This window comes from Salvelinus namaycush, chromosome 34 (assembly GCF_016432855.1).
Source record: "Salvelinus namaycush isolate Seneca chromosome 34, SaNama_1.0, whole genome shotgun sequence".
Classification (NCBI taxonomy): Eukaryota; Metazoa; Chordata; class Actinopteri; order Salmoniformes; family Salmonidae; genus Salvelinus; species Salvelinus namaycush.
Window position 1 is genome coordinate 17,833,083 of NC_052340.1, and position 14,538 is coordinate 17,847,620.

Sequence of the window (14,538 nt, forward strand, 5' to 3'; positions counted from 1 at the left end):
TCTGAATAACACTTCTGATAAATCAAGAACAGATGTGATCTTGACAAAAGAAAATGACAACAGGACTATGAGGGCTGGCAGAAGAACCTCCAGAGAAATATACATTTTAGCGCTGGCAGTGCAGTACTAGAGATGTGCACTCAGCAACAATCTCTGCCTTCAGCAAGATGTGACTGCACACTTGAGGATAAACATGTAGAAATATAATTATGTCTCTTCGATATGTGAAGATGTCCCAAGACAAACACTATCTCACCAAGAGAAGAATCAGTAAGCCAGACACACTACACGGAACAGAAACCCCTCTAGAGTAATCCCATACAAAACCCGGACAAAAAAAGACCATGACTTGAGGTTTTACACAAAATGTTATCCATAGAATGGTCCTTTGGAGCAGGGTTTCCCAAACTCGGTCCTGGGAATTTTGCCCTAGCACTACACAGCTGATTCAATTGAGAAATAATTAATCAAAGTTGGCATATTTATTACATTTTGGCCTTACCCAGGTCTCCTTTAAGACTCAATTTGTGTCATATGAAGCTTTACTGCTTGCTCTGTAGTATTGTCCTCTATAGTATTTTTTTAAATTTCAGTAATAAACTATGTTTACAATAATGTATGAATACTGACAAATATAAACATGAATATTGAAAAAATGTATCTTTCAATAGATTGTTGAACATATTACACTCTACGGGCATCTCAAAGCTCCAGAGTGGGAGTTCTGCTAGTTTTAAAGTTACGGCCCATTTTATACAGCGAAATTGGCATAGTAGGCAATGTAACCAATCACAGCCCTCCTTTTACTTGTATCTTTGCACATCCTGCAAATCACCAGCAGAAAAAGAATCAACATTCATACATTAATGTCAAAAAAAGTATATTGAAATTAAAATACTATTCATATTACAGAGCAAGCAGTAAAGCTTCATAAGACCATTTTTTTGCTTGTAGCACCTACAGACGAAACATTATTGCAGTGTCACCAACCTGTCGATCCCGATCGACTGATCGATCTTCAAGGCATTCCTAGTCGATCACCAAACATTTCTGTAGAAAAACCAACGTGCATATGATTCAGAAGCCCTGCGCACCGGGTAGGCAAAGTGTTCCCACTTTGAATCATTTCATTTGTCTGAAAATACAAACTCCGCATAACCGGTGGACCGGGAGATCCAAGAATACAGCAAAGAGCTGCTTTGTTTTGGAGCGAGTTCATGTGTATGTTTTTATTCAGCACTATTACAAAACACTCTTCTCCCTACTTCACTTGCGCTGCAGCTGCAATGAATGAGTATCCAAGTGTATCAATATCCCAGAATTTGTATTATTAGCAGTTCGCCGTGTCTATTTTAATATCAAGGAATATTTCATTTTCTATGGTCATAGGAACAACATTAATTTATGCATGAGGCAGATGCGGTGCGACTTGAGTTTCACCATAACACCATACCCAAAACGGACGTGCCCGTGTGCCATCGTGCGCAAATTGATTTTGTCCCCCCACACCAAACACGAACACGACACACAGGTTGAAATATCAAAACAAACTCTGAACCAATTATATTAATTTGGGGACAGGTCTAAAAGCATTAAACATTTATGGCAATTTAGCTAGCTAGCTTGCAGTTGCTAGCTAATTTGTCCTATTTAGTTAGCTTGCTGTTGCTAGTTAATTTGTCCTGGGATATAAACGTTGGGTTGTTATTTTACCTGAAATGCACAAGGTCCTCTACTCCGACAATTAATCCACACAAAACGGTCAACCGAATCATTTCTAGTCATTTCTCCTCCTTCCAGGCCTTTTCTTCTTTGGACTTTATATGGCGATTGGCATCTAACTTTCATAATAAGGTGTGTTACCATGACCGACTGACCTCAGTTCATCTTTCAATCACCCACGTGGGTATAACCAATGAGAAGATGGCACGTGGGTATCTCCTTCAATAAACCAATGAGGAGATGGGAGAGGCAGGACTTGCACCGCGTTCAGCGTCACAAATAGAACTGACTTCTATTTTAGCGCTTGGCAACGCAGACACTCGTTGGCACGCGCGAGTAGTGTGGGTGCAATGATTGAATAACATGCATACTGTATGTATGCGAGCGGTGTGGTCAGCATGTAAGGTGGGAGACGGTGTCCCCTCTCTCTGGTCAGATTCACAGGAGGAAAGGAAGGAGAGAGCAGGGACCGTGAGAGGTGAACCCTGCTCTCTCTCTCCCTCCACTGAGACTAATGCCGTGTTCAAAACGTATGGGAACTCGGAAATCTCAGACTTTCCACTTCAATACGTTCAAGACAACTGGAAACTCTGGAAAAACGAGATCTGACTGGGAAAAATATTTTTGAACGGTCATCCAACTCGGAATTCCAAGTCGGAAACTAAGGCTTCTTTCTAGAGCTCAGACTTTCCGACCGAAAGATCACTGACGTCAGGATTTGACCTTGTAACCAATATGCTTTGATACTGTATAAGGCCTACTGCACAAACCTCATTCCTACAGAACAGTTTTCATTAGGTTAATGTTACATTTTTTAAATCATGTAGAAAAAAGAAAAAAAATCTGAGCGGTAGATCTAGGCTTGCTTTTTGACTGTGACGAAAAAGTTGGTGACCACTGCATTACGGAGTCTTAAAGGAGGCCTGAGTAGGTGACCACTGCATTACGAAGTCTTAAAAGGAGAGTAAGGCCAAAATGTCATAAATATGCCAACTTCCATTAATTATTTCTCAATTACGCTTTTAGATACAAATGTCAAAAATACAGTATGTCAACAATCTTTCCTCCAAAGGACAATCCTATGGATTACATTTAGTGAACATTTCCAAAATCATGTTAGTTTTTTTCCTCTGGTTTTCTATGGAATTACTCTCTAGTGGCACCTTTATCTCAATCCTTTTCAGTCCTGAGTATTTGGTTGACAAATTTTCTCCACGTAATCAAGGTTAATAGAAAGAGTGGAGGGAAGAACTCCAGAATATGCTCTGTCATTCTGTCTGTTTGTGGGGGATGAGACAATATCCATGTGCCATTTAGAATCAATGCCTATTGCTTTACAAATGACACAGAATACGCTGAAAACTTAACCGGCATTCTCAGACACACAACACACAATCATTGTGTTGTGCTTTCACACGAGTGCACTCGTCGATACAAACAAATACCTGGCTTAATTTTTGATCAGACACTTCCACATTATCTCCATCATACAGCTATTGGGGGAAAAGCAAGGGAAGTACAAGGGAGAGAATTTTCATGACGCACTCTGTTAGTCTTTTTATAGGAATCCTGTCAGAGAGCAGTGTGTCAGAGGCAATGCGGTAGACACGGGCCATTTTCCTTTTTTAAACACACAAACTAGATTACCTGCCACTCAGGCAGAGGTGAGAAGTCCCATTGGACTGTGTAATTCACTGGGCCGTGAGAGGGAGGAAGACACAGAGGCAGACTGCCCTGGATGAGTCTAATGCTATCTTCATAGAGGCAGGATGATACAGGTAGCTGTTAGCTACAACACAAGGTTAGAAGTAAAGCTAATCTGGCCAATCACTACCTCCAATACAGGATCAAGAAAGCCAAGCTCAGTGAGTTCTGCAAGCATTGTTTTACCCATAAACCATATGAAATAACTAGACAAAGTCATAACCTGCGCTATGCATGGAGTTTGGGTTTTACCACATCTTCCTCCTAACTCACAAAACAGACAGCAAGAGTTATAGTTTTCTGGTGGTTTGCCCATAACCTAGTTGCCAGTCTCTGTTCAGTTATTACATTCCACTCCTTGTACTCTGTGTCATTTGCCAAAGACACAAGGAGTGGGATGTTACAGAGACTAGTGCCCAGACTAGTTTGCCCGCTCTTCAGAGACAGCAACAGAAGGTTACAGATGGGTGGGTAAAAGCAGACAGAATGAGTGAGAGATGAGTCACAGAAGAGTTGGTCTGAGCCCCTCCAGAAGGTCCTGTTGGGGCAGAATCAGTGAACTACTGACTGTCTTTAATCTGCTAATGGTGCTGCTGCTTGAATCTGTTCCACTGCATCATGCTGGCATGTCCGCTCTGCTCCACTCTCAACAACTTACTTCCCCTGTCAGCCGTTGGCTCCCATCTCTTACACTCTCCCATCTTTCTTCTTCCTTCACTTTCCTAGTTCATTTAAGCAACGGCAGCTACAGCTAAAGCTCTGGCAGGGGAGGGAGGCAGAGGCACACTCCCTCTATGTGTTGCCAGAGGGAGGATTTGGAAGGAGTTAGGCTTGGTCTCATTGCAGCCAGGAGACATTAGGGGTGGAGATGAACAGCCAGAATTGAGGCATAACAAAGCAGTGCCTTCTGGGAAAGGCATAAAAAACATTCCACCTCCATCAGTTTTGTTGTGGACGCCAACAGGTAAATAAAGCTATTGACAATTTTTGGGACGGTGATTTTTTTGGGCACTTTCTCACTGTCTTAAATGAATGGGATCAATGTTCTGCATCAGTTTTGTCTCGTTATATTGTCCCATGCCATCCTTGACACCTTAATGAGCTCCTGTCTGATAAGATGGGAGCAGGTTAAGTGATGTCATACACCATTATCCTCTGTAATGAAGTGACACTTAGAGGAGACTCCAGAGGTCCCATCTCCCAGTATAGCATCTCATAACCCTTAACTACAATCTGCAACATCAACAAATGGTCAGGGTACGGCGTTCCAATATTCAAACAGTAAATGTAGAATTAAGCAATAAGGAACGCGGGGGTGTGGTATATGCCCAATATACCACGGCTAAGGGCTGTTCTTAGGTGCGACACAAGTCGGCGTGCCTGGACACAGCCATTAGCTGTGGTATATTGGCCATATAACACAAACCCCAGAGGTGCCTTATTGCTATTATAAACTGGTTACCAATGTAATTAGAGCATTAAAAATAAAATGTTTTGTCATGCCCGTGGTATAGGCTGATATACAACGGTTGTCAGCCAATCAGCATTCAGGGCTTGAACCACCCAGTTTATAAAAGTAAACCATCTGTCCATACATCAACCCATTAAAAACTCAGACAGGGCTTTCTCTAAGATGGTGGCTGCAGTACTGCATGGTGATTACTACAAAACAAACATATTAACATACAGATACTATAATAATACACAATATTCTATTGAATACTGTGCATAGGACTATTCACAGAGAAGAGCGCTTTGGCAACACCAGAAATGACCTGGGAAAGGGAGAAAACAGAAGAGCACATGTCAACTCACCCGGTCTCCACAGGGCTCTCCAGGACAATGTCAGCTGTGGTGGTGTGTCTCAGTGCTGGCCTGGTGATCCTAACGGGCTGAGGAGAGACTGGCCTGGAGATTAGAACAGAGCTCTGGGGCCCTGAGAAAGAGATGGGGGAGAGGGGGATAAGAGAAAGAGGAGTGGAAAAGGAGTGAGAATGAGGGATAGCCTTGCTCTCAACTGGCTAAAACAGCACTAACACAATACCTTCACCTGCAGGGTACCAGAGGAACAACAATTCAAACCCCCATGCAAAAGTGTGTGGAGGGGCCTCCCGGGTGGCGCAGTGGTCTAGGGCACTGCATCGCAGCGCTAGCTGTGCCACCAGAGACTCTGGGTTCGCGCCCAGGCTCTATCGCAGCCGGCCGCGACCGGGAGGCCCGTGGGGCGACGCACAATTGGCCTAGCGTCGTCCGGGTTAGGGAGGGTTTGGCCGGTAGGGATATCCTTGTCTCATCGCACACCAGCGACTCCTGTGGCGGGCCGGGCGCAGTGCGCGCTAACCAAGGTAGCCAGGTGCACGGTGTTTCCTCCGACACATTGGTGCGGCTGGCTTCCGGGTTGGAGGCACGCTGTGTTAAGAAGCAGTGCGGCTTGGTTGGGTTGTGTTTCGGAGAACGCATGGCTTTCGACCTTCGTCTCTCCCGAGCCCGTACGGGAGTTGTAGCGATGAGACAAGATAGTAATTACTAACAATTGGATACCACGAAATTGGGGAGAAAAGGGGGTAAAATTTTAATTAAATACAGAAAATGTAAAAGTGTGTGGAGGAGTTACTTGGTCTGTTTACTCACCAGTAGTGTCCCTTCTATTCCAGTAGTAAGGGTCTGAGTATGTGAGGGTAGCAAAACGCCTCCTCACAGCTTCCTGGTCTTTCTGCTCAGACACATAGACGACAGAAGTACATTATTTCAATTAATTATTCAGCCAAACAATAATACAAAGCCTTTTCAGGAATCCAGACTGGACTGGACAGTGCATTCACTGTCTCCACAGCACAGCTTGACCAAGGCTGTCAAACATCACACAAACTGACCAGTGGTGCCCTTTCAAACTCCCTGTGTGGTGACCTTTCCTTAGGGCTGTGCTCAGGGCTCACCTCCATCTCCTCCATGCGTAGCAGCATGCTCTCCAGGGTGGGGGCTTGGAGCTGGAGCTGGGCCAAACCCTCCGTCCGTCTGTCTGTCTCCACCGCCCAGGCGGCCCGCGCTGCATCGGCCAGCAGCTCCTCGAGCAGGGCCTCACTCAGCACCTCAGCGCTCTCCGCAGCCTGGCGAGGGAGGTAGATAAGCAGAGCTCAGCACATGGGAAAGGGTTTTATGGAATCACTTCAGGGCTGTTTCCCCAAATGGCACCCTATTCCCTATATAGTGCACTACTTTTGACCAGAGCCCTACGGGCATTTGGGACTCAAATACTGAGAAAACATAAATAAAAGAGTTAATATAGGTCAGTATCATTACGATATGACAGGGTTACTCACTCTGTCTGCAGCCTGTTCAGACAGTTGATGCCTCAGTGACGATGTGGCCTTTCTGTTCCGGCTCTGAGAGGCAGCAGCTCCTATCTGCTGGGGTACACAGGTAGGGCAAGCTTAGTACCACACCACTACTGACCTTCTCCTACCTAATACCAACCTCTCCTACTCTAACTCAGTCTTGTCACTTAGCACATACACAAGGCTGCAGCAGTACACCCTAGGCCTAGCTGTAAATTCCCTATTCATTTCACTGTGCTGGCACAAATCTGGTGGTAAAGAGCTGTATGGATTTTTCAATTACATATGAGACGTATTGATTTTCCCACTCTTGAGGGCAGTGGAATTCCTGGGGGAGGGAAAAGCTCTCCCTGGTCCAGGCTTTTCTTATGTAACAACAATGTGGGTATTGAGTGACAGAAAAGTTACACACTCAGTTATTTATTCCCTGCCTGCTGAAAAGCAAGAAAAAACTAAAAAGGATTGTCTTAAGTCTATTTTTTGTGTGCATACAACCCTTTATTTTTTGAGAGGAGAGTTTAAATGTTTGTTTTACCAGGGCTTGGTTCAACAGAGGCTGAAGTCTCCCTCGGGCCTCCTGCTCAGCTCTCTCAGCCCACTGGGTTGGAGAGCCCACCTCAGACCTGACACACACACACACACACAAACAAGCCTGATGTGACAATATATAGGCTTTGAATCCTGTCTTTTTACTCAGTTATTCCCCTCTGGCTTGGTAATATTGTGTTTGTCCATTGATTTCCAGACTCATACTTTTCACAAACCCGGAGGGCTTCAGGGAGGTGTTAAGTTTTAATAGTTTCACACTGAGGAACAAGTACCTTGACACAACTATAAAACATATTGACCTTCCACTTTTAGCTTGACAGGGTAGACTAACAGTATATTTGTTTCTAGGCTATGACAGGGAGTGTGTACAGGAAGTAGTACTACACTAGTGTACCGGAGTCTCTGGATGCGTTCTGCTTCATCTTTACTCAGCTGATTTAGGTCCCTCAGTCTCTGTATGGTCATCCTGTCCAGCCAGGCTTGCCTGTGCATTCACATAAAACACACAGTACAACACAGACATAAAACACACAGTACAACACAGACATAAAACACACAGTACAACACAGACATAAAACACACAGTACAACACAGACATAAAACACACAGTACAACACAGACATAAAACACACAGTACAACACAGACATAAAACACACAGTACAACACAGACATAAAACACACAGTACAACACAGACAGAACCAGTCCTAATGTTAGCTACCGAAAGCAGGCTGCAGGCGTTGGATTAATTATAGACCTCAATTGCACTAATTAAGATTTGATTAGTGGAGAGGGTTGCTGTGCACTTAAATTTAGTGCAGGCAGACAGGTACTGCTATCCATCACGGTGCTTTAAAAAAAAAAGAAATGTCCCCAATCAAAAAAGCAAGCATTTAGATTGAATTTATTGGAGAAATTAACTTTGAATTGGAATCAGAGTATTGCTTGCAGCTTTCAGAAAGTGGGGTCTGAGATCATGGTTTTAAATGACTTAATTACTCAAAATGAGCAGATCCATTAATTTAACTGTTCCCTGGGCAGTTTCTTTTGGTTCATTCATTCTGCTATATTATACACCAACTAAAACCTAAAGTAAGTGAGGCTAATAAGGTACTGTGATGCTAATAAGGCACAAGGTTGTTTGCCATGTCCAATGGTTTATGTTTTCTGTGTTAAAGGAAAAGCATTACGCAAATGTATTACTGTTATTATCACTGACCTGAGGGCTTCGTTGTGGGCTTGTCTCTGTCTATCAGAGGTCAAACCCTGGTCCTGCTCTGCTGTCACCACACCAACTGGCTGCTGCGCTGAGGGTCCTGAGGAGGGCTTCAGGGGGGAGAAGAGACATCGAGGCTCTGGCCTCTTCTGAGGGGAGCTGGTCACATAACCCAAGTGGAAGTGGATTAGAAAAAAATGACAATTAAAAGAGACTAAGAGAAGGAGAGAGAGTACGCAGCGAGAGTAAGTTACAAAAGAGAGACTGAGGACAAGAGAGAGAGAGCTCTCCTCTGAGCTCACCGCTGTTGTTGTTGTTTAGGAGGAGAGTGAGGTGACGTGGGTATCCAGGGCACAGAGGCCTCCTTCTGTGGGTGCTGACACACTCTCAGCCTGGAAGCCACTGTGGGCTGCTGGAAACCTGCATCCCTCACATGGGCTCCCTGCTTCTGGACAAAGATCATGTTTAAGAGACACAATTGTAGTGAAAATAGTTCAGCTAGCCAGTTATATAATGGACATATTAAAATAAATGTAATTGCAACAAAATTCGTTCGTATTAAACTCACTGACCTTTGTCCTGTCGGGGTGCAGTGCTCCTCCTTGACTGTTGAGGACCTGCCCCCCTCCTTCCCTGAATTCTCTGAGATGGACCAAACTCTCCAGGCCAGCACTGAGCATCTGGCTGCGATGCAGCTGTGGAGGAGGCTCTGTGGCTCCGGGGGGCTGCTGATGCCGAGGGACCGCTCTCCTATCTGCTAACATCACAACATTGGCTCATGATCAGTTTTGATTGAAATGTTGTTTTGAAACACTTCAACAGCGAGGCTATGTGCTCAATAGATAAGTGTTACAGTGCTTGACATGACTAATCAAACACTAGTAAAGCCTGTATGGCCCGTAGGAATAACATCTGCCTGCTCCTTTGACAGACTACACATTTACCTGGCCAACAAGCACACAAACAGACACCTGCCTGCTGCTTGTTTGGCAGTGTGGAGAAGGTAGGGGGCTTTCTCATTGACAGTGGGAACTATTATTAGTTTCCAAGGAGACTTGTGTATGCAACACAGTTCGAACCCTCTCGTGATGTGTGGTGGCTGCACTCACTCTCCCACAGAGAGACTGTACACAGTAGGACCTAGCCACCCACACAATGAGCTGCCTGCAGGAGACCCCTGGCCAGAGAACCGGACCCCAGCCCCTCTTTCCCCTCTTTGTGTCACTCAGACAGCCCCTCATTAATCTCCACCCTGGTGCCGTGATTCGGGCTTGGTGGGAGGCCCAAACACACGCAGCACTTAAGCCTTCAGGTGATTCATGAGAGCCGTAAAGATCTGGCCCCTCGTTCACAATGAGAGAACAGGGTAAACAAAGACATGAGACGTTCAAATTAAAAATGCAGTTTCAGGAAATGTTCCGCAATAAATGTTATATTTTTGGATCAGATATTTTATCAACTGCTGTGTCTGTGTGTCTGTGTTTGTGGTTTCTGTGGTGACTGTGGTTTCAACCGTAGGAGGGGGATGCTGATTTGTGGTTGTTCCCAGTTTTATGATGTATGAAATTACTTTACATGAGTTATTGATGTTATGAGGATATGGAATAATGAGCCAATAATTTAAAAAAAAGACAAGATAATTAGGCTATCTTTATTAAAATGCTAATAAAATAGCTTCAGCAGCACAGCTGACTGAGATAATGAGTGTCTCTGAATGCTGAGTCACTCAGCCAGAATTAGAATGAGAACACCTGCTCGTTGCTCACCAGGGAAGGACTTCTTGGGGCCTGCTGCTCTATGAGGTCCTCTGAGACCCCTGGTGGCAGGGCCCCTGGGTGGACGGGGAGGAGACGTGCTGCGATGTGGAGACCTGCGGTGGCGTGCAGGGGAGGAGCTGCGTACTCGGGCCTGCCTCCTCTGTGCGTGACTCTCCCGCTTGCTTAGAGCAGTATCCAGGGTCTGAGAAACACAGAGAGAGACAGGAAAATCAAATATATTCTGTTAACATTAAAATTCAAGAAGCCAAATAAAATCTAAATTAAATGTAGTGTATAATACATCAGCTCTACCTATGGTTGTGTAGCTCTGCAGCACATTTATTTCCAATGTCTTTAGATTGAATAGCTTAGTTTTTTAAAATAGAGTATTACTTGTATAACCTAATATTGATTTACAAAGTTTGATTGCTTATCAAAAATTAGCAATAGATTTGGGACATTTTCTGGTGTCCATCTTCTGTGTCATAAGGTGAGTGTGACCTGTAGGTGATTTAATCTATGGATGCATCACAAATGTCTGTCTATTTGCTATATAGTGCATTACATAGGACCAGAGACCTTTGACCCCTGCCCCTGGTCAAAAGTACTGCATTATAAATGAGAATAAGTAGCCATTATGTATAATAAGTAGCCATTATGATTGACCTCTAGTTTCAGCAGGATGTCCAGGGCAGTCTCTGGGACGGCTGATCCCTGGCCCACCTCCACCTTGGCCGAGCACAGAGAGAGCTGGCGGATCAGCTGGCCCAGCTCTTTATAATAGGAGGGCATCCTGCCCTCAGACGTGTCAGACAGCTGATTAGTGAACACCTGCATGGCCCTGACCGCCCCTCTGTGGGCAGCAGCCAACCTGTCCATCGCTCTGGACTGAGAAAATGAAGACAGAGGGAGATGGGTGTTAGTCTTTGTCATTGTCCTCATCATGAACCTCATCACAGCTTGGGTTATTAAGTGAGACTTACTTTGTTTGTGTGCTGAATCTTCTGGGAGCGTAATTTGTCTAAATCCTCTTGGATCTCTTTCACCTGTTGTTGTAGCACATAGATGATGCGTGCAGAGCGAGCTGCCTGTTCCTGTCTGCGGACCTCCACCCTGCGCTGCTCATCAGGCTCCAATGGCTCTACAACCATTCGCCCTGGAATGCACAGCACAATACACATGACCATGGGTCTCTAAACTGCATGCAGTGTCCCATACAATAAATACCATTCAAAAAAGTTCATAACAGCATATTAAATAGATTGGCATATTAGCACTTGTATGTGTTACCCATAGAAATAGGATCACTAGAACCTCTGACCATGGCCATTTGACTGGTAAACTTATGGGTGACTTTATTTATGTGGAGTTACCTCTGTTAGCCAGCTGATCTATTCTCTGGATGAAGTTGGCCAGCTCTCTCTGCAGCCTACGGACCTCCTGGCTGAGGGCTGTGTGGGGCTCCTTGCTGGCTGTTTGCCTTGGGCCTGGGTCTTTGGTTGGGGGGGACCGGCCATGATCAGGCCCAGGAGGTATGGAGACGTACTTCTGGGGGGTGTAAACAAGCACCTTGGCTCCAGACTGAATCACTTCTTCTTTGGGGCTGGCCGTCTTGGACCTCCCCTTAGGAACAACCCCCTTCTGCTTGAAATTGAAAAATTATAAAGGTTGATCATCGATGAATCGTTCTTGGAGAGGAATAAGATGGATATAAACAGTACAAGTGAAAGGGGAGTATACTGATGAGCTCTTATTTACCTGCTCCACATTGTTCTTGATGGGAGTGGTCTCCTCTGGCTGTGGTCTGATGGGGTAGCTGTTCAATGACTCCTGTCGTCTCTTCCTCAGATCTCTCTTGGCCAGCCTGACTGCAGCCAGCAGACGCTCCTCAGACAGAGCAGAGAAACACAGAGAACTGCAGGTGCTATCCAGGTCATCCCGCTTCTCTACCCAGGGCATCAGCTTCTCAATCACAATGGGTGCAGGTGGGCCAACTTGGGTAGCACGGTTATAGGCGTTGGCAGGCATGGCTGCATTGAAAAGTAACTGAAAGAGAACAATAGTGGCACTGGCATCATTCCTGTTGTTGCAATGACATAATGACCAACTTAGCTAGCTAAGTTGACGTTACATCCGGCTGTCCAATTTATGATCTGGCCACATCAACTGGCATTCACAACGTTATCTTTCAATATCCATCATGATGGCATGCTAGAATCCTAAGATAGAGAGATAGAGTACAGTAGTACTTTATTAATCCCAACTTGGGAAATTGTTTTATCACTTCGACAAAGACAGGACCCGTATCAGTGACAAACACATGATAAAACACATATTATAAACTGAGGGGGTTCAAGCCCTGAATGTTGATTGGCTGTCAGCCGTGGTATATCAGACCGCAAACCACGGGTATGACAAAGCATGTATTTTTACTGCTCTAATTACGTTGGTAACCAGTTTATAGTAACAATAAGGCACCTGGGGGGGGGGGGGGGGGGGGTTGTGATAAATGGCCAATATAGCACGGCTAAGGGTTGTACCTAAGAACAGCCCTTAACTGTGGTATATTGGCCATATACCACAGCTCCTCTGGCCTTATTCCTTAAATAAGACAACGTACGTTAATAGCCATAAAAGACAGGTAAGAAATGATGCTGTTTCTCAGAAGAATAGACAACAACTAAACATTAAAAAGGCATAACAAATTAGTCATTTATAATGGCTGTGTGTAAAAATGACCTTTTGGGCAGGATGAACCTACTACTACTACTAAACTCCGCAAAAAAAGAAACATCCCTTTTTCAGGACCCTGTCTTTCAAAGATAATTCGTAAAAATCCAAATAACTTCACAGATCTTAATTGTAAACGTTTTAAACACTGTTTCCCATGCTTGTTCAATGAACCATAAACAATTAATAAACATGTACCTGTGGAACGGTCGTTAAGACACTAACAGCATACAGACGGTAGGCAATTAAGGTCACAGTTATGAAAACTTAGGACACTAAAGAAGCCTTTCTACTGACTCTGAAAAACACCAAAAGAAAGATGCCCAGGGTCCCTGCTCATCTGCGTGAACGTGCCTTAGGCATGCTGCAAGGAGGCATGAGGACTGAAGATGTGGCCAGGGCAATAAATTGCAATGTCCGTACTATGAGACACCGAAGACAGCGCTACAGGGAGACAGGACGGACAGCTGATCGTCCTCGCAGTGGCAGACCACGTGTAACACCTGCACAGGATTGGTACATCCGAACATCACACCTGCAGGACAGGTACAGGATGACAACAACAACTGCCCGAGTTACACCAGGAACGCACAATCCCTCCATCAGTGCTCAGACTGTCCGCAATAGGCTCAGAGAGGCTGGACTGAGGGCTTGTAGGCCTGTTGTAAGGCAGGTCCTTACCAGACAACACCAGCAACAACAACGTCGCCTATGGGCACAAACCCACCATCGCTGGACCAGACAAGACTGGCAAGAAGTGCTCTTCACTGACAAGTCAAGATTTTGTCTCACCAGGGGTGATGGCCGGATTCGCGTTTATCGTTGAAGGAATGAGCATTACACCGAGGCCCGTACTCTGGAGCGGGATCGATTTGGAGGTGGAGGGTCCGTCATGGTCTGGGGTGGTGTGTCACAGCATCATCGGGCCGAGCTTATTGTCATTGCAGGCAATCTTAATGCTGTGCGTTACAGGGAAGACATCCTCCTCCCTCATGTGGTACCCTTCCTGCAAGAATGTCAGTGTTCTGCCATGGCCAGCGAAGAGCCAGGATCTTAATCCCATTGAGCACGGGAGGGCTCGGGCCATTCCCCCCAGAAATGTCCGGGAACTTGCTGGTGCCTTGGTGGAAGAGTGTGGTAACATCTCACAACAAGAACTGGCAAATCTGGTGCAGTCCATGAGGAGATGCACTGCAGTACTTAATGCAGCTGGTGGACACACCAGACTGTTACTTTTGATTTCAACCCCCCCTTTGTTCAGGGACACATTATTCAATTTTGGTGGAACTTGTTCAGTTTATGTCTCAGTTGTTGAATCTTGTTATGTTGATACAAATATTTACACATGTTAAGTTTGCTGAAAATAAACGCAGTTGACAGTGAGACAACGTTTCTTTTTTTGCTGAGTTTATGTTGCATTAGAGCGCTGTGGAGTGGGTGTGTAGCATTGTCCATGATCATGTGTGTTTTAGCTTGCAGCCTTTTTATGAACATGTCCTGCATTGACTCGACTGCATCTGATTGTA

At 45.1% G+C, this 14,538-nt stretch overlaps 1 protein-coding gene across 1 annotated transcript in view; it reads right to left on the minus strand.

Annotated features, from left to right (window-relative positions):
* LOC120029044 (protein moonraker-like) overlaps positions 1-14,538 on the minus strand; it is a 28,079-nt gene that overhangs the window by 12,336 nt on the left and 1,205 nt on the right. Inside the window, exons 2-15 of the mRNA XM_038974335.1 lie at positions 12,041-12,328; positions 11,656-11,926; positions 11,266-11,438; positions 10,949-11,170; positions 10,292-10,484; positions 9,098-9,279; positions 8,828-8,973; positions 8,529-8,684; positions 7,705-7,794; positions 7,297-7,384; positions 6,747-6,833; positions 6,363-6,533; positions 6,058-6,139; positions 5,242-5,362 (exon numbers count right to left, since the gene is read on the minus strand). Of these exons, the coding sequence (XP_038830263.1) occupies positions 5,242-5,362; positions 6,058-6,139; positions 6,363-6,533; positions 6,747-6,833; positions 7,297-7,384; positions 7,705-7,794; positions 8,529-8,684; positions 8,828-8,973; positions 9,098-9,279; positions 10,292-10,484; positions 10,949-11,170; positions 11,266-11,438; positions 11,656-11,926; positions 12,041-12,328 (2,270 nt within the window). The remainder of the gene's footprint in view (positions 1-5,241; positions 5,363-6,057; positions 6,140-6,362; positions 6,534-6,746; positions 6,834-7,296; positions 7,385-7,704; positions 7,795-8,528; positions 8,685-8,827; positions 8,974-9,097; positions 9,280-10,291; positions 10,485-10,948; positions 11,171-11,265; positions 11,439-11,655; positions 11,927-12,040; positions 12,329-14,538) is intronic.